The sequence below is a fragment of the Gorilla gorilla genome, chromosome X, assembly GCF_029281585.2.
Source record: "Gorilla gorilla gorilla isolate KB3781 chromosome X, NHGRI_mGorGor1-v2.1_pri, whole genome shotgun sequence".
NCBI lineage: Eukaryota > Metazoa > Chordata > Mammalia > Primates > Hominidae > Gorilla > Gorilla gorilla.
Window position 1 is genome coordinate 147,691,309 of NC_073247.2, and position 26,157 is coordinate 147,717,465.

General features: G+C 40.3%; 1 protein-coding gene across 2 annotated transcripts in view; it reads left to right on the forward strand.

Moving 5' to 3' along the window:
- The first annotated feature begins 1,169 nt into the window (after positions 1 to 1,169).
- SLC9A6 (solute carrier family 9 member A6) overlaps positions 1,170 to 26,157 on the forward strand; it is a 61,392-nt gene continuing 36,404 nt past the window's right edge. For both annotated transcript variants that reach the window (XM_055376466.2, XM_031005787.3), the window contains exons 1-7: positions 1,170 to 1,513; positions 10,318 to 10,517; positions 13,589 to 13,666; positions 13,965 to 14,041; positions 14,338 to 14,450; positions 17,601 to 17,706; positions 25,940 to 26,081. In XM_055376466.2, the coding sequence (XP_055232441.1) occupies positions 1,189 to 1,513; positions 10,318 to 10,517; positions 13,589 to 13,666; positions 13,965 to 14,041; positions 14,338 to 14,450; positions 17,601 to 17,706; positions 25,940 to 26,081 (1,041 nt within the window). In that variant the 5' untranslated portion in view covers positions 1,170 to 1,188. The remainder of the gene's footprint in view (positions 1,514 to 10,317; positions 10,518 to 13,588; positions 13,667 to 13,964; positions 14,042 to 14,337; positions 14,451 to 17,600; positions 17,707 to 25,939; positions 26,082 to 26,157) is intronic.

Sequence of the window (26,157 nt, forward strand, 5' to 3'; positions counted from 1 at the left end):
TTGTACTTTCAGGGGGAATTCATTTCAAATGAGCTCATTTCAAAATATTTTTAGTTTTGAGGGTGGTAGGAGCCTCAACAGGGTATGCTCAGAATCCAACAGGTAGAGGCCTGAAGTTAGGGCAGCAGGCCAGGGCTTGAGACTTGTAGATCACTCATGTTGAAATCAAAGTCTTGAGAAAACAAAGAGCCCACACAAACTAAGGAGCGATCGGAGAAATACGGAAAAAGTAGGAAGTCACTGTTCTCAAAAGACAAAGCTCCAGTATGGAGGTGAGAACTGTGAAAATTCTGGTGAGAGAGGTTGGACAGGCTGAGAACAGAAAAAAAATACTGTCCTGAGGAATACTAAAGAGGAGAGATGAGAGATAGGGGTCAAGGGTGACTTCGGAGCTGGGGACATTTGCTTTAAAACAGCAGTAAAAAGGAGCAAGAGGAGAAGGAGAAATCCACCACACCACCCAGGATTTTTTCTTCGGGAGGGAAGTGTTTACGAGCATTGGGAAATCTAAGCACAAACCGATCCAATCTTTGCTGTAAGGTTGATGAGTTTCTGTGTACAGATTCCTAGCGTGAGAGATGACTTAGATGTTTACATGTAAAGAAAACCGACTACACAGACACACACATAATCCATACCTTTTGAGTCGATTGTTTTATGAACTGCTACAGTGCTCTGTGTGTGTGTGGTGTTTTTTTGTGTTTTTTTTTTTTCTTTCCCGATGAGGACAATACAAGGAGAATCCGATTTAAATTTAAATTACAGAGATGGAGATTGAGGCTCCTCCCAAGGGGACAATTTATCCTGTTAAGAGACACTGGGGGACGATATTGAGATGGGTTATGAAAGATCAATTCCCCTGAGAGCTCTGAGAATAGGATCAAAGTAGAAAGCGCAGTCTGCCTCTGCTTGATTACACTGAGCCGATGTTTCTTTAGCCAAAGGCAGTGGGCTAGTTTAGACGGCCTTTCATTCCCGGCAGCGCCTGTGGGTGCGTGTGACCTGGGACAGAGGGGCAAAGGAACCTGGCAGAGCGAGCTTGGGATGCCGCGGCCCCTTTAAGAGCGGCGGCGGCGGCGCGCGCTCCGACGGCTACCCCCGGGCCCCGCCCCTTTCCCGTGAGCCCTCGGGGAGTGGTCCGACCGCGGGCGGCCGCCGGTGAGGTAGGGGCGGGAGGCGGGGGGAGACATGGCTCGGCGCGGCTGGCGGCGGGCACCCCTCCGCCGTGGCGTCGGCAGCAGTCCCCGAGCCCGCAGGCTCATGCGGCCCCTTTGGTTGCTCCTCGCAGTGGGCGTCTTTGACTGGGCAGGGGCTTCGGACGGCGGCGGCGGAGAGGCTAGAGCCATGGACGAGGAGATCGTGTCCGAGAAGCAAGCCGAGGAGAGCCACCGGCAGGACAGCGCCAACCTGCTCATCTTCATCCTGCTGCTCACCCTCACTATTCTCACAATCTGGCTCTTCAAGCACCGCCGGGCCCGCTTCCTGCACGAAACCGGCCTGGCTATGATTTATGGCAAGTGCCTCAACCCTTGTCAGCCCCTTGGCGCTGCCCCTTTCTCTGCCCGCCGGCTGCTTCGCCTCCTCTGCTGGCCCTGCTCGGCCTACGTTCGGCTCCCCTTCTAATTCCTTCCATTTTCTGCCTCGCCTTCCCCCTACCCCGCGTTTCTCTGCCTCATCCCCTTTCCTCTTCAGCCTCGCGCCCCATTTTATCTGCCTCTCCACACCTTTTTCGCTTCCGACCCCACCCCCTTTTTCCTCCGCACCCCCACCCCCCACCCTTTCCCTGCCTACCAAGCTCGGGACCCGGGGCTGAGGATGGAAAACGAGTGGGCGCGGTGTCTGGAATTGGGCTGGGGGCTGGGGGAGGGGAGACACCATTGCGATCCATTTCTCTGGGGTGTCAGTTTGTTTAAGGTTCATTGAAACTGCAGTAGTATCTGTACTGCCCAGAATCTGGCGTTCTTTTGGAGCCAGAGTCGACCTTTACTCAACACCTAGCTCCTGCTACGCCCTGTCCTTTCGAGGTTGCAAAGGAAAATCTTATTCTTGTGGAGTCCGAAAAAAAACCCGGACGTGAAATAGGCTACAGAAGGCTTAGGGCATTTTTAATGACATCCCATTTATTGTACTATGCCTCTAATATCTGATATGGATACCTATGGTTGACCCTTCCAATTCAGGCATACAAAAGTGAGGACGAGGAAGAGTTAAGGTCCTTCCAGAAGTATAGTGTACTATACGATGATCAGGACAGTTCAGACAAACAGTAATTACAAACACCACGCATATGCAGTATGGGTGACTTGCTGTTGGCATGAGGTTATTGACCGATTGTAGAATAAATGGCTTCGATTCTTGTGTCTCAGTCTGCTTTCTGAGATTTATTATTATTATTATTATTATTATTATTATTATTATTATTTTGGTGACAAGGCGAGAAGGGGTAAATCAAAGTGTGGGCTCAGAGGCATTTTGAGCTGTGCTGGGGCCTCAAGAGGAGAAAAGAAGATACATATTGCCGACTGTATTAATCTGACTGTGCGGGTATTGCTAAAGAGATGAGGGCGGACAAACAATTCTTTCTGTGCAGTACATGTGTGAAGATTATCTTCATTTGGAACAGTTAAACCGATGAGCTTGTTGAGGTTTGTCTCTCAGACTTGCAGATAGGTAGATGAAGCTTTGGCACAAAAGACATTGCTCCATGCAAACCCCCGCCCCCTAGTAAATCCAGACTTCTGGAATGTGCATCTCTCAAGGATAGCAAGGAAAGGTAGTTGTGTGCCTCAGGAAGATGCATGAACTCAGGCTTATTTTTCATTTTTAAGAGAATACAGTTCTGAGCCTGCGTGTAAAATATCTCTGCTCACTAAGATTCCTAGTTTTTAGACATATTAGATGGTTTTTATATTTAATATGTTTTGCATTTCATTTGCAGTGCACCTTAAGCCAAATTGGCCAGATAAGCTATATATTTCTATATAATTTTCTGCATAACAATGTGTGATTTATTTACTATCCTCAACAAACATTTGTTGATAAACCTTCTATGTATTATGCTCAGAAAATACAAAGAGGTATAAGATCTTTGTCTTCAAGGAACTTATAGGCAGGTCATATAAAGAAAATAATGGCATCTTAAATTTGGTTAAATGCCAAATGAGTATTATAGAGTTAAAGTAATGAACTGATCAGAGATACTTCTTTTATAGAGAGAGATAGTATGATGTGGTAATTAAAGGTACAAGGCTTTAGACCAGAGGTCAGCAATTTTTTTTTTTTTCTGTAAAGGGCCAGGTAGTAATGATTGTTGACCTTGTATGGATACGTAGATCTCTGTCGCTGTTGCATTTTTTTCTTTGATTTTTTTTTCTTTTTATAAAGTTTTACAACATAAAAACTATTCTTAGCTCTCGGGCCATACAAAAACAGACCAAGGGCTGTAGTTTGCCAACCCCTGCTTTAGAATCAGACCTAGATTCCCGTCCCACTCTGCCCATAGGTATGTGTGATCTTAGACAAGTCCCTTACTCTCTTTTACCATCATCTATATGTTGGGGATGATGATAGTAGGATTACTGTGAGGAAGAAATGTTTTTAGACTAGTAACTGACCCTTAAGTAAATGCCCAAGAAATGATAACTGTGCTATTATTATTATTATTGCTGTTACAACTGCATTTTCTCAGATTAGGCCCAGAACAACTCTTTTAATTGGTCAGTCTCATAAGTCAAGGGACAAATACAGTCTTTTTAAAAGAATCAAATCGGGGCTTTGAATTGCCCTGGAAATATTTTCTCTTTGGTAGCTGATATCATTAACCTCATCTAACTCTAGGACTGAAGTAGAAAAGGATTACCGATTGCATTTTGTGAGGTTTCTAAGTTAATAAAAAGTGATAGAGTACCTTGGTGTTAGTATTTTTTGAAGGAAAAACAAGGGTATCTCTTGTGGAATGTAAAGTGCAAGAGTGTTAGTCTGGGAGTCAAATCTGGAGTTGACTTGGCGTTCTTTAGCCTGTCCTATTTTCTCATTGTGGGCAATGGGTGCTGTGGACCAAACAGCCTCCTAACTTAACTCGCAAGTCCAGTTCGAGAATAGATGGGATTGGGTCAAAGTTTCTTTCCTTCTTTCTTTCTTTCTTTCTTTCTTTCTTTCTTTCTTTCTTTCTTTCTTTTCCTTCTTTCTTTCTTTCTTTCTCTCTCTCTCTCTCTTTCTTTCTTTCTTTCTTTTTTTGTGGAGGGTCAAAGTATTTTCAATAGCATGAAAATTGAAGTTTTCTTTTTCCTTTTTTTATTTTTGATAGAGTGTTGCTCTGTCGCCTAGGCTGGAGTGCAGTGGTGGGGTCATAGCTCACTGCAGCCTCAACCTCCTGGGCTTAAGCGATCCTCCCACCTCATCCTTCTGAGTAACTGTGACTACAGGTGTGCATCACCACACCTGGCTAATTTTTTATTTTTATTTTTGTGGTGATGCGAGTGTGGGGGGGGTCTTCCCATGTTGCCCAGGCTGGTCTCAAGCTCTTAGCTCTTGGGCTCAAGCTATCCTCTCACCTTGGCCTCCCAAAGTGCTGGGATTATAAGTGTGAGCCACCTCACCTGGTCAGAAATTGAAGTTTTCTAGTCCTATTTATTGTCTGTTATTTTTCTTATAGCTCTCACAACATCATAGCTATCTTATTAATATATTATTTTAAAACCTTTATTTTTCGGCATGACTCTGGGGTCAAAATGGGATGCCTAGACCTCTAAGATTCAGCCCACTGGTGATCTTATTCCTGTGATATTGGGTTAGCTACGTAAATCCTGGAAAATGCTATTAAAAATAAGCTTTTCCTTTATCTGAGAAGCAAGAGTAAAAACAGTTTAAATTGCCAAAGTGGTCAGTTTCTAGATTGTAATATAGATCAATTGCTCCAGTTACAAACACACAATTGCAAAGTACCCACGTTTTGCTCCTTGGGTTAGCTTTCTTAAGCTTAAAAGTGAGTCACTGTTAGTAAAAGTTGTCGAGGTAGTTAAATTAAGTCTGAAAAGTGATCACTCACTACACTGTGCTTACAGATGGTATAAAAAGCAAAATATGGCAGAAATATTTGTATTGCCTTAAGCTTAAGGCATCCGAAGTCCGAGGTTTAACCAATGTGATTCATCAATAAATATTGATTAGATGTCTATGATGTATGGGATATGATGAGAAATACATGTTTGAGCCACAGTATCTGCCCTCAAAGCACTTATCATCTAATGACTATGGCTCATACCTTATTTCTCATCATATCTTTCACAAAACTAATCTGTAGAAATTGTATCAGTTTTGGTCACACTTAATTCCCTAGTGATGTTCTTCCTATATTTTTGACTATCAGAGGCTTCAGGTGTGATTGGCTGGAAGAATGGGCTGAAATCCATGAGGAAACCAGTCACTGCCAACTGGGAGAATCACACATTAGTAGGGCCTTGGGTGATGCTGATTTTTTTTTTTTATCACTGGGAAACTTTTCAGCACAGGAGGGTCAGGAATGTGTAGGAGGGTTAGGACCTCTCTGTTATCTCTTTGTGGTTGTGTTTTTTTTGTTTTTGTTTTTGTTTTGAGACGGAGTCTCGCTCTGTCTCCCAGGCTGGAGTACAGTGGCGCTATCTCGGCTCACTGCAAGCTCCGCCTCCCGGGTTCATGCCATTCTCCTGCCTCAGCCTCCCGAGTAGCTGGGATTACAGGCGACCGCCACCATGCCCGGCTAAATTTTTTGTAATTTTAGTAGAGACGGGGTTTCACTGTGTTAGCCAGGATGGTCTCGATCTCCTGACCTCGTGATCCACCCACCTTGGCCTCCCAAAGTGCGGGATTACAGGCATGAGCCACAGCACCCAGCCGTGGTTGTGTTCTTTGTTGCCTGTTAGTGGTCATTTAAAATTTCATAATATAAATATTTTCTGTGCCTCCCTCTATGTAGGAGGCTAGAAGTTTCTGCTTTAGTCTCTTAACAAAGCTCTGTTTTTGTATCCTTTCACTGAGAATTGCTTTGACTCTATGACTAGGATTTGGCCTTTTACAGAACCCTCGTTAACTTGATCTGTGAATTTTTTTCAAATAAATACCAATTTTTCAGATGCCCGGTGCCATAATAAAGGGATCTTGATTGTGTTTTCAACCTAAATAATTATTCTCCATGCTGTTGTTTTATCGACCAAGGTATGTGTTTCAAATTTTCCCAAGTGCTGAGCTCTCCTCAGGGTACCCAGTGATGCTTCAGCATAGGGTTGGGCAAACAGTAGAACCAGTGGGCACTCGGGAGGCGGAGGTTGCAGTGAGCCGAGATCACGCCACTGCACTCCAACCTCGGCAACAGAGTAGGACTCCGTCTCAAAAATAAATAAATAAATAAAATAAAATAAAAAGAACCATGGTTGGGCTTGGGGACATGGAAGGAATTTATGCTGCCATTATTAGCATTTGTAGTAGCTTGTCTGTGATTTTTGCATGTAAATATAAGGACAGCTTTTACTGAGCCTCTTAATTAGCTCTTGTGGAATAGTAGAGAAAAGAGCTGTTTCTATCTCATACAGGCAGAACGACTGGATCTACAGGCTTTTCTCTTCTAGGTTATGTCTGTCAAGCGCAGTTGCTATCTAACAGTCAGTTTTTAATTTTGTTTTTGGAGGTGAGATATTTTTAAAAGGTGTCTTTCGTTTATTTTAAATTCGAACCTTTGTTTAAACGTTTTTAAAGTTGGTGTCATTATACTACTGTTCACGAATGAATCATTACTACTCTAAAAAATATATGTGACTATAAATTGACCAGAAGGATCCCTCCTCTCTGCTCCCTCCCTGCTTCCTGGGCAACTACTGCGTTTTTTTTTTTGGACGGAGTTTTTGCTCCATTATCCCGGCTGGAGTGCAGTGGCATGATCTCGACTCACTGCAACCTCCACCTCCTGGGTTCAAGCAACTTTCCTGCCTCAGCCTCCCAAGTAGCTGGGATTACAGGTGCCTGCCACCATGCCCGGCTAATTTTTGTATTTTTAGTAGAGATGAGGTTTTGCTATGTTGGCCAGGCTGGTCTCGAACTCTTGACCTCAAGTGATCCACCCGCCTCGGCCTCCCAAAGTGCTAGGATTACAGGTGTGAGCCACTGCGCCCGGCTGGCAACGACTGCTCTTATACCTCCTCGTTTCTGCTTCATCACTTCTCACTTGGGTCTGGTTTCCACTCCTGCTACTCCACTGAAACTGCTCTTATCGAGGTCACCTATGGCCTCCTTGTTGCCAAACCCAATGGATACTTCTAATGCCTGCCTTACTTGACTTTACTGTAGCATTTGATAGTTTTTATCACTTCCTTCTCCTCAAAAATGATTTTTTTTCCTTTCTTCCTGACTTTGCCACCACTGGTTCCTTTTTTTTTCTACTCCTGTGGGTTTTCCTTCTCAGACTCCTTCATCAGCTCCTTCTCCTGTAGCAGCCCCTTAATGTTGGCTATTAATAGATCAAACCCCAGATCTATATCATAGTCTTCTTCCCATTTTATTCGCTCCCCTGGCGATCTCATCTACATCTGACTTCAACCATCTTATGACTGCACAGTGTATATCTCCAGTTGAGACCCCTCGCTTTAGCTCCAGATACCACATACTCAACTATGCGTGTGTCACAAGTACATCCAACTCAGCGTGTCCAAAACTGAATGTAGCCTTTTCCCCTGTAAATCTGTTCATCTGTGTATGTTCCTTACCTCATTGAATGCCCTTGTTATCCCCCTCAGTGCTCAGGCCAACTTACCCACCTGGTTACCAAATCAATTAAGGTTCCTCTTAGTCTTTCGTCTCCCTTCCTCAGTCACTAAATCTTCCTAAAATATAATACCTTCTAAAAATCCTTCTCCCCTCCTGTCGGTACTCTCTTAGGTTAGGACCTAAACTCTTATTGCCTGAATGCCTACAGTAGCCCTGTATCTAGCCTTTTAGACCCTCTTTAGTCTAGACCAGTCTTTCTAAAGTAGAAATCTGCTATCAAGCCTCTACCTTCTATGACTTCATTTTACTTTTGGGATAAACTTCAAATTCCCTTCCCCAACAGATAAGATCTTTTATGATTCAACTCCTGCAAATCTTTCAAACCTCAACTCTTGTCACTTTATAAGCCAGCCATACTGAACTACTTGATTCACTGGATGGGCTGTGTTGTCTCCATCCTTGACTGGATATGTACTACTATTCCCCTACTTGGAATATACCCATTTCTTCTAGTTTGTTACCTGCCCAGGTGACATCTCTGGAAAGACTTCCCTAATGTCTTACTCCCCCAGGGTTGCATAGTTATCTCTTTTCTGTTTTTATAATACCTTGTATACATATATATATATTGCATTATGATTGTTTATTCAGTCTGTTTTCACCAACTGGACCGAGTTTTCCTTGAAGGAGGTACCTTGTTTTCATCTCTGAACCCTGGAGGCCTACCTAGCATAGTACACTCATTCACATATTAAAAGAATGGCTGGCTAGTCAGAATGAAAGGCAATAGGAAGGTAAAATGCAGCTAGTAGTGGTATACTATGCATGGAGTTAAGGAAAGTTCCAGAAGTTTGGGTTTTATTTATAGTTGAGGTATGTCCATACAATGAAATATCGTTTGGTCGTAAAAGTAAATGAGGTTCTGATGCATGCTACAACATAGATAAACCTTGAAAATATTATGCTAAGTGAAAGAAGTCAGACACAAAAGGCCATATATTGTAGGAGTTCATTTATATGAAATGTCTAGAAAAGACAGGTCCATAAAGAAAGAAAGTAGATGAGTGGTTGCCAGGGGCTGTGGATTCGGGCATGGGGGAATGGAGAGTGACTGCTAGTAGGTATGGGGTTCTTTTTGGAGTGAAGGAAAATATTCTAGAATTAGATAGTGGTGATTGATATTCAACTTTGTGAATATACTAAAGACCACTGAATTGTACAGTTTTTAAAAGGATAAACTTTTGGTGTTTGAATTAGATATCAGTAAAGCCATTACTAAACAATTATAGTCGATCAATATAGTTTTATAGGGCTGGGCATGGTGGCTCACGTCTGTAATCCCAGCAGTTTGGGAGGCCAAGGTGGATGGATTACAAAGTCAGGAGTTCAACCTTGGTCAGGAGCCTGGCCAACATGGTGAAACCCCATCTCTACTAAAAATACGAAAATTAGCCAGGCGTGTTGATGTGAGCCTATAATCCCAGCTACTTGGGAGGCTGAGGCAGGATAATTGATTGGACCCAGGAGGCGGAGGTTGCAGTGAGCCAAGATCATGCCATTGCACTCCAGCCTGGGCAACAGAGCAAAATTTCGTCTCAGAAAAAAAAAAAATTTAGTTTTACAGTACCTAGAACATTGTGCATATTTGAATGTCAATAGGATGATCCAGCAATCTGTTTGATGTCATAGTGCCAGATTCAGGACTTCTATTCCATGTTTTGATTTTGAAGCAGATTTTTAAAATTAAAATCTGACCTTTTAGAAGTAGAAGAACTCAATCAACCTACAAATATTATTGACTTTTCAATTTGTTAAATGTGCATTGTTTGGCCAGTCATGTGCTTTGGGAATAAACTTGCGAAGTGCATTGTTTAAGTCTTATAAATTGATGAATGGAGGTGAAAAACAAATTTCTTTTTTTTTTTTTTTTTTGAGACAGAGTTTCGCTTTGTTGCCCAGGCTGGAGTGAAGTGGCATGATCTCGGCTTACTGCAACCTCTGCCTCCTGGGTTAAAGCAATTCTCACACCTCAGCCTCCTGAGTAGCTGGGATTACAGGCGCCCGGCTGATTTTTTGTATCTTAGTGGAGTTGGGGTTTCACCATGTTTCCCAGGCTGGTCTCGAACTCCTGAGCTCTCAGGCAATCCACCCATCTCGGCCTCCCAAAGTGCTAAGATTACAGGCATGAGCCACCGCGCCTGGCCAGAAAACACATTTCTAACACGATTGCACTGTCGAGTTGGGACACATTGGAGCGTATTCTGTCTACAGATGATTTGAAGATATTTTCTCCTTTTGTTACCTTCCTCATTACTTATTTAAATATTGATCTAGAAATGCAGCGATCTGTGCTGTTGTCCTAGGGAATGTTTTTCTCTCCTGTTTCACTGGATTATATGAAGATTGGGCTGTTTGTTGTATGAATTTAGTAATATTTTAAAACATAAATGCATTTCATCTAAAAATCAGTTCTGAGCTACAGGGAACTACCGTAAGAGATTTTCTCTTATCCATAGTTATGCGTGGGGTACAAAAGAAGTGGTCTCTGTTGGCAAGAAGAGCTTATGTTGTTCTTTTTTCCAGGTCTTTTGGTGGGCCTTGTGCTTCGGTATGGCATTCACGTTCCGAGTGATGTAAATAATGTGACCCTGAGCTGTGAAGTGCAGTCAAGTCCAACTACCTTACTGGTAAATGTTAGTGGAAAATTTTATGAGTATACGCTGAAAGGAGAGATTAGTTCACATGAACTCAATAATGTTCAAGATAATGAAATGCTTAGAAAGGTAAGTTCTTAAAGGAAATCTTTGAATCTTTTTTGTGTCTAGCAGCAAAATGATTCAGGAGAAAATAAGTAATGGATTTTTAATGATATTTAAAATAATGAGTCTTTTTCAATGGAGTAAAACCTCAATTAACAAATGTAATAATGTAAGGAAATGGATATGTCTGTACAACTCATTTTCTGATTGAGGTTAAGTAGTATAACTCTTTTTGTTTCTCTCTGGATTGTTCACAGCTTGTTGTGATAAATGGAGACTGGGATTGAGTTAAGCAGAATTTATAAGCGTTTCTTTCCATTTGCAGATGGTCCTTATAGTTTTCTTTTTCTTTTTATTTTTCTTTCTTTATTTTATTTTTTCTGAGATGGAGTCTCACTCTGTCACCCAGGTAGAGTGCAGTGGCATGATCTTGGCTCACTGCAGCCTCTGTCTCCTGGGTTCAAGCAATTCTCCTGCCTCAGCCTCCCGTGTAGCTGGGATTACAGGCGTCCACCACCACGCCCGGCTGATTTTTGTATTTTTTAGTAGAGACGGGGTTCTACCATGTTGGCCAGGCTGGTCTCCAACTCCTGACCTCAAGTGAATCCTCCGCCTTGGCCTCCCAAAGTGCTGGGATTACAGGCATGAGCCACTGCGCCCAACTGGTCCTTATAGTTTTATAGTACTTCAGCACATTGGCTTTATTTGATAATAACTAAAATATTCTATTAATATTTCTTTCAATTCTTTCTTGTCTTGCTTGTATTCTATACTGATCACAATTTAATCTTTCTTTGATTCACAATCTGACACAACTTCAGGGGCCCTAAGTGTGAGTCTGAGTTATTGTACCATGCTGTGCATAAAGCTTTATGTTAGAGTTTGAGTTGCAATTGTACTGGCTCCCAGAAATCCCTGGAGCTGCTTTCTCCTGTCTCCCTCATAGGTTTATCATGACGTTTCTCAATGCCACTTTGCTCATGTCTCTTTGTTTTCTCCTACCTTTGCTGTTTGCCTTCACTTCTGTCTGCTACATTGGCAGGACTTGACTTTTTTTTTTTTTTTTTGACACAGGGTTTTACTCTGTCACCCAGGCTGGAGTGTAGTGGCACGATCTCAGCTCTCTGCAACCCCCGCCTGCCAGGCTCAGGTGACTCTCCAACCTCAGCCTCCTTAGTAGCTCAGACTACAGGCACGTGCCACCATACCCGGCTAATTTTTGTATTTTTAGTAGAGTTGGGGTTTCACTATGTTGTCTAGGCTTGTCTCAAACTCCTGGGCTCAGGCGAACCACCCACCTCAGCCTCCCAGAGTGCTAGGAGTACAGGCAGGACTTGATTTTTATAGCTACTTGGTTGTGTTTCTGACCATCTTTAATGCTTTTAAAATTTCATATGAACTTGAGGTTTACCTTGCAGCAGGAGTTCTTTCCACCTGTGGAAAATTCCAATTCCTTAAAAGTTCTAGTAAACGAAGTTTTAGCATGGGTTTGTGTGTAGCTACTTTGTGTTCATGTCACATTCTACTGCAGCCTTATGAACAGAAGGGGGTATTTACATTTTTATGGTGACTAGGTCTTAAAATGAGTGGGCTATCGGAAGTAGAAATCTGAGCTGTACAGAAACTTTTTACTACAATATTATACACCTTTAGAGATGTTATCTATGTAAGAAATCTGTTTCTTTTGCCAACGATAATACTGTACTCTTAAGTTTTATATTACCAGTTTGGGGTTTCATTCATTCATTTATTTTTTGTTTTTGTTGTTTTTGTTTGTTTGTTTGTTTGTTTGTTTGAGACACACTCTCGCTCTGTCGCCCAGGCTGGAGTGCAGTGGCGCGATCTCGGCTCATTGCAAGCTCCGCCTCCTGGGTTCACGCCGTTCTCCTGCCTCAGCCTCCCGAGTAGCTGGGACTACAGGCGCCCGCCACAACGCCCGGCTAATTTTTTGTATTTTTAATAGAGACGGGGTTTCACCGTGTTAGGCAGGATGGTCTCGATCTCCTGACTTCGTGATCTGCCCACCTTGGCCTCCCAAAGTGCTGGGATTACAGGCGTGAGCCACCATGCCTGGCCTCATTCATTTATTTTTGGGATGGAGTTTTGCTCTTGTTGCCCAAGCTGGAGTGCAGTGGCACAATCTCGGCTCCTCCGCCTCCCAGGTTCAAGTAATTCTCCTGTCTCAGCCTCTCAAGTAGCGGGGATTACAGGCATGCACTACCATACCTGGCTAATTTTGTATTTTTAATAGAGATGGGGTTTTGCCATGTCGGTCAGGCAGGTCTCAAACTCCTGACCTCAAGTGATCCACCTGCCTCAGCCTCCCAAAGTGCTGGGATTACAGGCGTGGGCCACTGCACCCAGCCAGGCTTCTTTTATTTAAAGCGAAAATAATGTTCATGCTTTCTCTTTTTTTTTTTTGAGACAAAGTCTCACTCTTTCGCCCAGGCTGGAGTGCACTGGCGCGATCTTGGCTCACTGCAATCTCTGCCTCCCGAGTTCAAGCGACTCTCCTGCCTCAGCCTCCTGAGTAGCTGGGATTACAGGCACACGCCACCACACCTGGCTAATTTTTGTATTTTTAGTAGTGTTGGGGTTTCACCATGTTGGCTAGGCTGGTCTTGAACTCTTGGCTTCAGGTGATCCGCCCACCTCCGCCTCCCAAAGTGCTGGGATTACAGGTGTGAGCCACTGTGCCTGGCCCTATTTTTAACTTTTTTCTTGGTTTGTTTAGGTGGAGTCTTGCTCTGTCACCCAGGCTGGAGTGCAGTGGTGCAGTCTCAGCTCACTGCAGCCTCTGCCTCCCAGGTTCAAGCAATTCTCCTGCCTCAGCCTCCTGAAACATTTTTTAATGACATAGTATTTTAATACACTTTCCACAGATAGGCCTTAACTGATTGTTCCAATGCTATCTCCTGGTCGTTTGGTTGAGAAGTAGAACAGAAACTATCCTATATGAAATATTTTTAAGTTAGCACAGTAATGTTCTTGCCTTTGACTAGTTTAACATATAGTATTTTTTCTTTTTGATCATTTGATAATGGAATATGAGGTCTTCTAGGGAATTGATCTAAAATAACTCTTTATTTTAACAGGTTACTTTTGATCCAGAAGTATTTTTCAACATACTACTTCCTCCTATCATATTTTATGCAGGTTATAGCCTGAAAAGGGTAAGTCCTTTTGTCTTTCATATACTTTGAATAATCTTAAACTCAGTGGGCTTTGTCATATTTGACACTTCAGAAATGGGCTGTTCTTTCCAGATTACCCTCCTTTCTCCTCTCCTTATCCTTTTTAGATGCTGAAATTTATACCTGTACAAGAATGCTTTCTCTTATTTATCCTAGTGAATAATGCATTTAATCCTAGTGAATAATGCATTTAATATTAGCATAGCATAGAAAACCTTTTCTTTTTCGAGTAACTGGTAAGTATTCTAACAGTGTAACTTTTTTTTTTTTTTGTCAGAGACATTTTTTTCGAAATCTTGGGTCTATCCTAGCATACGCTTTTCTTGGAACAGCAATTTCTTGTTTCGTTATTGGGTAAGTATTTTAAGCTTAAAATACTTTGTAGCCTTCAAATTATAATTTTAAAATAATATATTTTTGATTTATGCAGTGTTATATATTCCTGACTGGGTCTAAAGACTTTTGCAATATTCATGTAGGTAATAAGTTGTTTGAATTTTCCTTAAGGCCAAAGTATTACCATATTTCAATGACATGAATTAAATTTGGGATTAGTCACAAAGTACTACAGTAAACCCATCTTCTTACTTTATCCTAATTTTTTTAACAGTTGATATTTTTTCTAAAGTAGGACTGTGTTTATTGAACAGGTCAATAATGTATGGCTGTGTAACGCTGATGAAGGTAACGGGACAACTTGCAGGAGATTTTTACTTTACAGATTGCCTACTGTTTGGTGCCATTGTATCAGCAACTGATCCAGGTATGTTTTATATGAGTGGAGTTTACATACTTGAGGTACATTGTTTTGCAGTCAAATACATGCGGGTTTTTCTTTCTTTGAGGTGTAGAATTCATGATTAGATACTTCCTTAGTACTATACTTTCTAATTGTGGAGGAAAAAACAAAATTCATGATTCCTTTTGGCTTCAGCACAAATTTGTTTTCCTTTTCCTTTTTTTTTTTAAATTACATTTGCCTATTACTGGTCCACAAGTTGACGCTGTTTCAACAAGGACTATAAGGTACTTTCTTCAGAAATTCATGTTGGTCTTTATCCCTAGTGATTGAGTATAGAAGAAGATGAACTAGATTATAGATTAGTTTAAATGGGTAATAATTATATATTTCCTTTCAAGCTTTTAGAAAACCAGTTCCCTAAAAATCTTTCAGTTTCTATTAAGCTGTATGCATTTAACAGTAAGAAAAAATGTTTACAGATGATTGTTAGAAGGCAGTTGTGCTAATACAGGTTTGATTTGGAGTCATTGGAGGACTTTAATATACATTAAAGAATTGTTTTTATAAAATTGGCTTTATGATTATACAGTTGTTTGTTTAATATTAACACAACTTGTTCCCCTGTGCTTTTAGTGTCAGATCTTCTAAAAGTTGTGTTCCAGAATGAATTTAATTGTACTGAGTTAGGTTTTAGTTTTCCTGATAGAGTATTAGTAAACTTAACAGCTACATTCAAATTAGGAATTTGGAGAAGACACAGAATGGAAAGGTTGGGGTAGGAACATAGACTGATGTTTTTGAACTAAGGATGAAAGTTTTTTTTTAGCATGCTTTAAGACTTTCGTTGAAGCTCATTTTGTTTTACTTTTTAACCTTGTAAGTTAATCATCTTTAATTGTCATCCAGCACAATTAAAGGTAGAATCCTAAGGTTATCTCTGCATTCCTGTGTTAACTCTGATAACACAGGGCTTTATGGGAAGGAGAAAAATGTGTTCAATACTCTATGAGAGATATTTTGGCTGGACACAGTGGCTCATGCATATAAATGCCAGTGCTTTGGGAGGCCGAGGTGGTAGGATCACTTGAGACTGTGAGTTCGAGACCAGCCTAGGCAACACAGTGACACCCTGTCTCTACAAAAAAAAAAAGAAAAAAAATAGCTGAGCATGGGAGTGCGTGCCTGTAGTCCTAGCTACTTGGGAGGCTGAGGTGGGAGGACCACTTGAGCCTAGGAGTTTGAGGCTGCAGTGAGGTGCAATGAGGCTGCAGTCTCATTCTGCCTGGGCGAGAAGGGCGAGACCCTGTCTCCAAAAAAAAAAAAAAAAAAGATTTTAAAGAATTAGTTAGAGGGCCATTTTAGAGAATTTGTGTAGTTTAGCATTTTTAAAACTGGAAATTAAATTGCTTCCTTAAAGACCACCAAAGCTGTCCTCTCATTGTTTGTAGCTACTCTCATTATCAACATGAAGGTAGGATGGTTTTGGCAAGGAGCCGGTGGTCTCTGGTTTCTGTGTCCTTTCATTATAAGCAAGGTTCTCAACTTTTCAAATCCTATGAGAAATCTGAGTCCATGAGTCCATTGGCTTGGCTACATTATTTCAGCTTTCTGGTTTTGTTTGATAGGACTATTGCCTGAATAACCCAAGCAAATATCTTTTGCTTATATAAAGTTGGACTGTTATTTTTTTCTGAATTATGTAAGCACTTGCCCCATTTCTATTATTTTGCCATTGTTAACTTGCTCTTAGAAGGGTGAGGTATGGGTTTCTTTTAGAAATTCTGCACTATTGCTCTACTCTCCTTCTCCCCCTCTCTTGATGAGCTTTGGTATCAGTATATTCCAGCTGCAATGCTTTGTAGTAGAAACTCTATCTTTTAAAATATACTGGACATGGTGGCTCATGTCTTTAATCCCAGTGACTCAGGAGGCTGAGGCAGGAGGATCACTTGAACCTAGGGGTTTGAGGCTGCAGTGAACTGTGATTGTGCCACTGTACTCCAGCCTGAGTGACAAAGCAAGACCCTGTCTCTTAAAAAAAAAATTAAATAAATAAAATGCAAGTTTCTTGTTTTTATGATTGGCATTTGAAAAGGCTCTCTCAGCTGGGTCTGGTGGCTGACGCTTGTAATCCCAGCCCTTTGGGAGGCTGAGACAGGTGGATCACGAGGTCAGGAGATTGAGACCATCCTGACTAACACGGTAAAACCCTGTCTCTACTAAAAATACAAAAAAAATTAGCCAGGTGTTCTGGCGGGCGCCTGTAGTCCCAGCTACTCGGGAGGCTGAGGCAGGAGAATGGCGTGAACCCGGGAGGTGGGGCTTGCAGTGAGCCGAGATTACGCCACTGCACTCCAGTCTGGGCGACAGAGCAAGACTCCATCTCAAAAAAAAAAAAAAAAAAAAAACAACAACAACAACAACAAAAGGCTCACCTCTGGTTATATTAATTTTTCATGTCTGCTTGGGTTTCTTTAGTAACTGAGCTATGTGACTTAGTAATTAAAGTTATAATATAACTTCAATCTCATCTGATTTTCTAAGATTTCTCATATAATTGCTTTCCTAAAAGGAGGATTTATTGTTTTTCTTCTTAAGCTGGAATATTCTCATAGTTGGCTTCTTATTAAGACAAATCCAGCAGCTGTAATTCTGGTCATAAATTTTACCCCAACCAAAAACTAAACCTATGTTTTCATTTCCTATTGTCTTTGCTAAACCTTTGTGCTTGCAATTTGTAAGTCAAGTACAAATGAGTTGTAAGGCCCAAAGAAACAAAGTTTGCAACATTAGATTCTTTTCATAATATTCTTCTTCATTAAAGATTAATGACTACATGGTCTATAAGAAATTCTGAATATATTCTTTGTGGGAAAGAAATGTACAAGACACGATTATTAACATCTGCGTGAAGAATGTAGGCCAACTCAGTTCTTCAGGGTTACTTTCAGCCATTTTTAAGAGAGAGAGGAGAAGTTTTTGCAGGTACACAATTAGAAAAGAAAAATATTTATATAAAATTACAGGGTCTTTAATATGGTAAGAGAATGTTTATTAGGATTGAATTCTAGGAGGAAATGAATTTCTAAATAACTCTGAGAGTCATCTACTGAGGAGAATATGTTATATTTGTAATGTCTAAGTATTCCTCTGACTCTTTTTACTTACTAGTGACTGTTCTTGCTATATTCCACGAGCTTCAAGTTGATGTTGAACTCTATGCACTTCTTTTTGGTGAAAGTGTCCTCAATGATGCTGTTGCCATAGTGCTGTCCTCGTAAGTGTTTGTTTTCTTATTATATTCTGAATATTAAGTGTGAGGGTACTAGGAACTGAAAGTCACTTATTGAATAAAGTACATTATGAATGGAAACATTTGGAAGAATGAGGCATTTTTTTCCCTCTTGAAGAAATCCATATTTTATAGATAAATTGGAAAATACAGGGAAGAGAAAAATAAGTACTGCCACCACCTAAAGACAATTACTGTAAACATTCTAGAACATTTCCTTTTTCTATGTATGATATTGTTACATAGTTGTGATTGTAGTATCTGTATAGTTTTGTATTCGGTTTTAACATTACAACATGAGCATTTAACTTTTTAAATTAGATTTAATATTTTCTTTCTTTTTCTTTTTTTTTTTTTTTTGGAGATAAGAGTCTCACTCTATCACACAGGCTGGAGTGCAGTGGCGTGATCTCGGCTCAATGCAACCTCTGCCTCCCAGGTTCAAGTGATTCTCCTGCCTCAGCCTCCCGAGTAGCTGAGATTATAGGCACCCGCCACCATGCCCGGCTAATTTTTGTATTTTAGTAGAGATGGGTTTTCACCATGTTGCCCAGGCTGGTCTTCTCCTGACCTCAGGTGATCCACCTACCTCGATTTCCCAAAGTGCTGGGATTACAAGCGTGAGCCACTGTGCCCGGCCTTAATTTTTTCTGAATACATAATATATTCACGTGGCTCATAAATTAAAGTCATGTAAAAAGTTACACACAGAAAATTCACACTCTTACATCTGTCCTCATCCACCTGTCCCCGTAGTTCCTTGTAGATAACTTTTTTTTTTTTTTTTGAGACGAAGTCTCGCTTGTATCCCCCAGGCTGGAGTGCAATGGCACAGTCTTGGCTCACTGCAACCTCCGCCTCCTGGGTTCAAGTGATTCTTCTGCCTCAGCCTCCTGAGTAGCTGGGATTACAGGCTCCTACCACCACGCCCAGCTAATTTTTGTGTTTTTAGTAGAGACGGGGTTTCACCATGTTGGCCAGGTTGGTCTCAAACTCCCGACCTCAGGTGATCTGCCCGCCTCGGCCTCCCAAAGTGCTGAGATTACAGGCGTGAGCCACCACGCCTGGCCTAGGTAACCATTTTTATTAGTCTCTTACCTATCTTAGTATTTCTTTATTCAAATGCAGGCACAACTGTGAATAAATAGTCTTATTTGCCTCTCATTTCTTATTTTTAAAGTCACATACTGTCTATCTTCTGGAGAACTTTGCATGTCAAAAGAGTGAATATTCTCATTCTTTGCAGCTATATAGTGTTCTCTGTGTGAACTGCATTATTGTTTATTTGCTCAGTCTCCTACTGCAGGACATTTGAAGGGTTTTTAATCCTTTGCTGTCCCAAAAGGTGCTGCAGTGATTAACCTTGAACTTACCTTGTTTTATACATGTTTAGGTATATTGGTAGGCTGAATGTCCCAAAGTGAGATTGGTAGGTAGGTTAAAGGGTAAAATCCATTTGTAATTTTGTTCGACATTGTTAAATTGCTCATCAAAGGAATTGTAGCACTTCGCACTTTCACCATTAAATTATTGGTCTGTTTCCTCACAGTTTCGCCAGCAGAATATTTGTCAAACTTTTATATTTTTGCTAACTTGATAATTGAGAAATATCTCATTGTAGCTTAATTTGTGTTTCTCTTATTTGACATAATCATTTCAAAACATTTTTAATCTCTAGAAGTGTTAATATATATTATAGATATGTAGTTATGTATTACTTATAACAATTTAATTGCAGACAATTTTGAATGAGCAATATTTTTTATCTAATTATAGAAAGTACTATACATGTTACTATAAGGTGTTTACAGGTTGAAGAATGAGTCTGAACCTCTGAGGAATTCAATCCTGCCTCCCTACTCTTTTTTTTTTTTTTTTTTTTTTTAAAGACAGAGCTTTGCTCTGTCACCCAGGCTGGAGTGCAGTGGCGCAATATAGGCTCACTGCAACCTCCACCTCCCAGGTTCAAGCAATTCTCCTGCCTCAGCCTCCCGAGTAGCTGGGACTACGGGCATGTGCCACCACGCCTGGCTCATTTTTGTATATTTAGTAAAGACGGGGTTTCACTGTGTTGGCCAGGCTGGTTTCGAACTCCTGACCTTAGGTGATCCACCTGCCTCGGCCTCCCCAAGTGCTAGAATTACAGGCGTGAGCCACCATGCCTGGCCCCTGCCTACCTACTCTTATTAGGCAAATATCTAACTCAATAGGCAGTTGCCCTTACTTCATACCAGAACTTCCTATGAGAGAGAAGTAAGAGCCCTTCACATTTTCTCTTTATTTTTATTTCTCTCCTTAATTTCCACTTTGTTAGTTATGAAAGAATAAAACATCACTGGCTCTGTTTTGCATAGCCTGATTGTCTTCTGCAAAGTTGGAAATTATTATTTCTGAGATGTAACATTAATCCCTTAAATGTTGTATATGAAGATATACAAAAGGCCATATCCTTTTTTGTGAATGCAATGTATGTAAATATTACCCCCTCCCCACCATATTTATTGCCAGATTTTTTTTTGCAGCTGTCTGCAACTAATATAAATTTAACTTGAGAAATAAAACCTAAAGGCTGTAACTCATATTGATACTGAACTTTAGCACCTTCAATGATGATAGGTGCAGAATAAGAGTTTTATATTATTTGAAGTAAGGGAGAAATGGATAGTATGGTTATAAAAAATGTTATAAAAAATGAAGCAACAAAGATTGTTGAAGCTTCCAGTACATAGGTACATGAGCGATTACCAGCACTACAAAGTAAAGAGAGTAGGTACAGGCAGTCACTTTTAGCATCGATTCCCTATCCTAGACAACTATTCTACTGTTCAGTCATCTTACTAGTAACTGTTGTCTTATCATTGCCCTAATGGCCTAATGGATTAAGAGTTAGAAAATCTCTGTTCTGGTCTTTTCTTAAACTGATGTGCCCTGAGCCTTAGTTTTTCCTATTAATAAAATTGCCTGTTTCCTGCATCTTTAGGAACAGTTGATTAGCGTTAGAGGAAAAGATAAAAACCCTCATTGAAAGATTTTGAGCTTGGAGTTATAAATAATCTATTTCCTGCAACGTTAGGAATAGTTGATTAGTGTGAAAGGGGTCAAAACCTCATTGAAAGATTTTAAGCTTGGGGCTGTACATACCAGTGTTGGTGAAGAATAAATGCTAAAAAGAGAGAGCCGGCTGGGCGCAGTGGCTCATGCCTGTGATCCCAGCACTTTGGGAGGCCGAGGCGGGCGGATCACCTGAGGTCAGGAGTTCGAGACCAGCCTGGCCAACATGGCAAAACCCTGTCTCTATTAAAAATACAAAAATTAGCCAGGCGTGGTGGCACATGCCTGTAATCCCAGCTACCTGGGAGGCTGAGGCAGGAGAATTTCTTGAACCCAGGAGGCGGAAGTTGCGGTGACCTGAGATCTCGGCACTGCCCTCCAGCCTGAGCGACGGAGCGAGACTGTCTCAAAAAAAAAAAAAAAAAAAAAAGAGAGCCCTTTCCATAGCATTTCTCACAAAGGGCCATACTTCTTCTCTTGCAGCCTTTCTCAAACAGGGTTTTCTGTGAGAGAATGAAGCCTTATAGGAAACAATTTGAGTGAGTCTTTTCTTATTTCACCTAAGGATGATAGCGAGCTAGTGCCATTTTAAATTTGTAAGAGATAATACGTTAACTCATTACAACCTCAGTGGGATTCTGGTGGAGAAGGACTGTATCTTGAGAGGAACATAACAGAGAAATTGTTAGCTCTGTGTCTTAATAGAGTTGAAAAAATGAGTTACTGCCCAAAAGCTGAAGGGAAAGCAGTTGTGTGCTCGCTGTGGGAGTTTACTAGCTGGAATGATCAGTGGTATCATGCTCATCATTCTTCATTTACCTTTTATGTGTTTTGAAGTGGGTTAGATGCAGATAGTCTACTTTGTGTTGAATTTTCTTAGTTTGAGGATTATCTACTGTCTGCATTCTGTGTAAGCAGCTTTGCATCAAAGGGGAGGGAACCCCTTTTTGAAGGAGTTCTGTTTGGCAGTTAACAGGTTAAGACAACTCATCTTGAAATTTATGTTGGAGGTTGTTTTTGTTTCTGTCTGTTTTTTTTTTTTCAACTTTTATTTTAAGTTCAAGGGTACATGTGCAGGATGTGCAGGTTTGTTACATAGGTAAATATGTGCCATGGTGGTTTACTGCACAGGTCAACCCATCACCTAGGTATTAAGCACAGCATCCATTAGCTATTCTTCCTGAAGCACTGTTTTTTTTTTTTTAACCTATTGGAGTAGCAGTTCTTTTATTTTATTTTATTTTTTAAAATAATGCTTTTAATCCAGTGAGAGTGAAGTGAAATTGACTCCCTCATACATGGCTGCATGAGGTAGATCTATATGTATATTGATATATTATGTTAGATACGATATATGTAGTTAGAGATAAAGTATACGTTGCATAGTATTCCACTGAATGGATTACCGTGATTAGCCTGGGGACCTAAATTCACATTAGTTTAAAATATGTTGTTTACAGTCGTTTATATTTTTATGAAAGAAGATGTACAGAGAGACAGCAAACGTGATAAACTGTTTAACTTCACTAATTACCAGAGATACATGCTAGGATCAGTAGCCATTTCTACCTATTCAATTAATAAGACATAACTTTTTTTTTTGAGACAGAGTTTTGCTTTTGTCACCTAGGCTGGAGTACAATGGCGCGGTCTTGGCTCACTGCTACCTCCGCCTCCCAGGTTCAAGCGATTCTCCTGCCTTAGCCTCCCGAGTAGCTGGGATTACAGGTGCACACCACCATGCCCAGCTAATTTTTGTATTTTTAGTAGAGGTGGGGTTTCACCATGTTGGCCAGGCTGGTCTCGAACTCCCAACCTCAGGTGATCCGTCCGCCTCGGTCTCCCAAAGTGCTGGGATGATAGGCAGGAGCCACTGTGCTCGGCCAGAATTGTTAATGATAATGACATAGTACAGTCATTCTTAGCCGGGGGCAATTTGCCACCCCCTCACCACACACACACAGGAGATATTTGACAGTGTCTGGGGGCATTTTGGCTGTCATCAATGGGAGGGGGTTCCTGTTGACATGGCCTAGTGGGTAGAAGTTTTCAATGCACGGGACAGCATTCCCCTCACCCCACCCCCATCACAGCCAACAAATAAATACCTGGCCACAAATATGAATAATGCTGTGGTTGAAAAACCCTGGTGTAGTAAAACTAGACCACTCATACATTGTTAACATTGAAATTGGTATTACCTTTTATCGCTATTTATGATAATGCTAAAATATGTTTGTGGCAAAAATTTAAAGCATTTGACTCAGAAAGTCGAAAATTCCTGAAATTTCAGCTCAGAAATAACCACTATTAGGATTTTAATCCAGACTTTTTCCATTAAGATAGTAGTATACATATAAATATGTTAATAATCTTTATAAACAATAAAGGCATAGTAGTATATATACTTTTCTGTAGCTTTTTAACTTGGATATTATACTATATTAATACCTCTATTATCACATTGGGTGGATGCATTACAAATTTACCTCTCCAATCCCCTATTGATTGATTAATATTTGGTATTTTCTAATATTGTATTATTATGACTAGCATGGCAGTGAGCATATTTATGTGTAAATCTTTGTGAATCCTTGTAAATATTTCTGTAGGGTATTTTTTAGGAGTAGAATTGCTAGGTCAATGGTACGATCATTAAAAAAATTGGGAGATATTATCATATTTCCCTCCAAAAGTGTAATGGAGACCTTTTGGAAGGCAGTGGAGCAACATGTAAAATGAGCCATAGGTATAGTAATAGTCTATTTTTAGAAACATAGTGCAAGGAATAGTCTAAAATATATAAAAAGCAAGAAGATGTTCTTTCAGTTATTTATAGTAGCAAAAATAGTAGAAGCAACTTTTAAATGTCTAACAATGAGGAAATGGTTGAATAAATTGTGCTGTATCCATTTGGACCATTGTGAAGTCTTAAAAACTGTAGTTATAAAGACTATGATTTTTTTTTTCTTGAGATGGAATTTTGTTCTTACTGCCCAGGCTGGAGTGCAATGGCATGATGTCAGCTCACTGCAACCTCCACCTCCCGGGTTCATGAGGTTCTCCTGCCTTAGCCTCCCAAGTAGCTGGGATTACAGGCATGCACCACCACGCCTGGCTAATTTTGTATTTTTATTTTTAGTAGAGACGGGGTTTCTCCATGTTGGTCAGGCTGGTCTCGAACTCCCCATCTCAGGTGATCCACCTGCCTCGGCCTCCCGAAGTGCTGGGATTACAGGCATGAGCCACTGCGTCCGCCCAAGACTATGAATATTTTTATGTCATTGTCAGTTAAAAAAGCATAATTCAAAACCACACATTCACTGTGATTACAGCTAAATAAGAATTAGCATGCATGTAACACAAAGAGGGGAAAGGAATACAGAAGGAAAATAAAATCGATCTATCAGGGTAGTGGAATGATGGGAAGATTTTTCCACCTAAACTGTACATTTTATTACTTTCAGGGTTTAAAAAAAAGTATTCATAAAAAATGCTACTGCCTCAAGATAAAATATCAATTGATACAGAAAAGATGAGTTAAGATTTCAATCCAGAGGCTAGTGTCTGCCTAAGAAAGAACAAAACGAGCCTGTCATCTGTTCTCAGCCCATCATGTTTCCCATGTGTCCTTATACATTTTAATGATTAAAGAATGAAATAATGATTAGTGTGAATCTTGAATTTACATGAACTAATCCAGGGAAAGCAACCTCAGGAGGCATGGCATAGATACTTTGTTCCAGAGAGCATTTTGAAAAATACCACCAAAGAAAAAGAAGATTGTATAGCAATTTTTTTCTTTTCTCCAGCCAGTTACTGTATTTTCATGTTATAATGAAATCAGATCTCATTTATGGTAGTGGGACCCTTTATATATATGTAGGTAAGGTAGCATGATGTTAAAGGCCATTTCATATTTATCAAAATGATATCAAATCTACTGTTCCAAAATGATCTGGTTACTTTGCACATTTAAACGTAAATGTTTAACATTTTCAATTTAGAGTGAGTCTCAGAAATTTCTGGATCCCATTATCAGAAATTAATATTAGTGCTATATTTCAATAAAATAAGTACAAATTGGGAGATTTTAGTTTGATCTTAGATTTTTTTTTTTTAACCTGGGAGATACGAAGAGAACTTGTACATGGTATAGCAAACATTTTTCAGCCTTGAATCAGAAAAAAACATTGCAGCAACCACAGGGAGAATTCATTATATTTTTAGGAATGTGTTTTTCCTTCTTTTCTTTGACGTGATTTGTATGATGTTGTTGAGTCTGGACTTTTTATAATTCTGGTCTCTCAATTAACTGAGATGAGAACTGATTTAGTAACGGTAAGCACCGTTGCCAAAGACCTGCTGGCAACAGCAATTTTCTCAGGCATTTCTATTTCCTGGGGTGGTAACTGTTATAAAAGAAGCTTTTTCAGACCAGGTTTGGACTGTGAGTTCAAGATGGAGAGCATCTCCTATAATTGCCTGTCTTGGCCTGGTATAGAGTGACTTTCTTTCAGAAGTTTGAGGTGGAAGATCCAGCTGGTTATGCTGAAAGTACTGTTGAGTGGATTCTAATTCCTTGGGAGGTCTTTCGAGTGCTTTTTCCTATAATAGTCCATTTCAGTGAATGAATAGATATTAGGCATTTGGCCCATTCTAGAATTCTAAAAGTTGGAAGGGTCCTTCAGTTACCTTTTTTTCTCATAGGAAAAACAAAATGTGACTGGGTTGAGTATTGAATAATGTTCTTTATGTTCTTATGCCTCTACTGGAAACAAGTGGGATTTTTCATTAGTTTGTTCACATTAGTATGTTAAGGCTTTCGGACACTCAGTACTAGTAATTCTGAAACAGAATCACAAAAGAATAATACTGCACAGTATCTTGGGGATGGGGGAAAAAGCTTGGTGCAATTTTCATATAGAGGATTTTACAATGTTCTACCTCCCCCCCCCCCCGAAATTAACATTTAAGGGAAAGCCAAGTTTTCTTGCTAGCCAGATACATTGCAGGATTTTTGGGTAATTTTGTCCTTATTTTGGCAATTCCAATTGAAAGCTTTTTTTCTTCTCCCTCTAATTTCATCTTTCAAGCTCTATACTACATAATGTTTTTTTAAAAGTAAAGGTTGTTTTCAGAAGTAAAAGCAGTCTCTCTTCTGTAGCTCAATAGTGGCATACCAGCCAGCTGGAGACAACAGTCACACCTTTGATGTCACAGCGATGTTCAAGTCTATTGGGATCTTCCTTGGAATCTTCAGTGGATCTTTTGCGATGGGTGCTGCTACTGGAGTGGTGACAGCTTTAATATCCTTTTGTTATATTTATCTTTTCTTGTTAACATAATATAGTAGTTGAATGCTGTATTCCGTTGTTTTTCCTA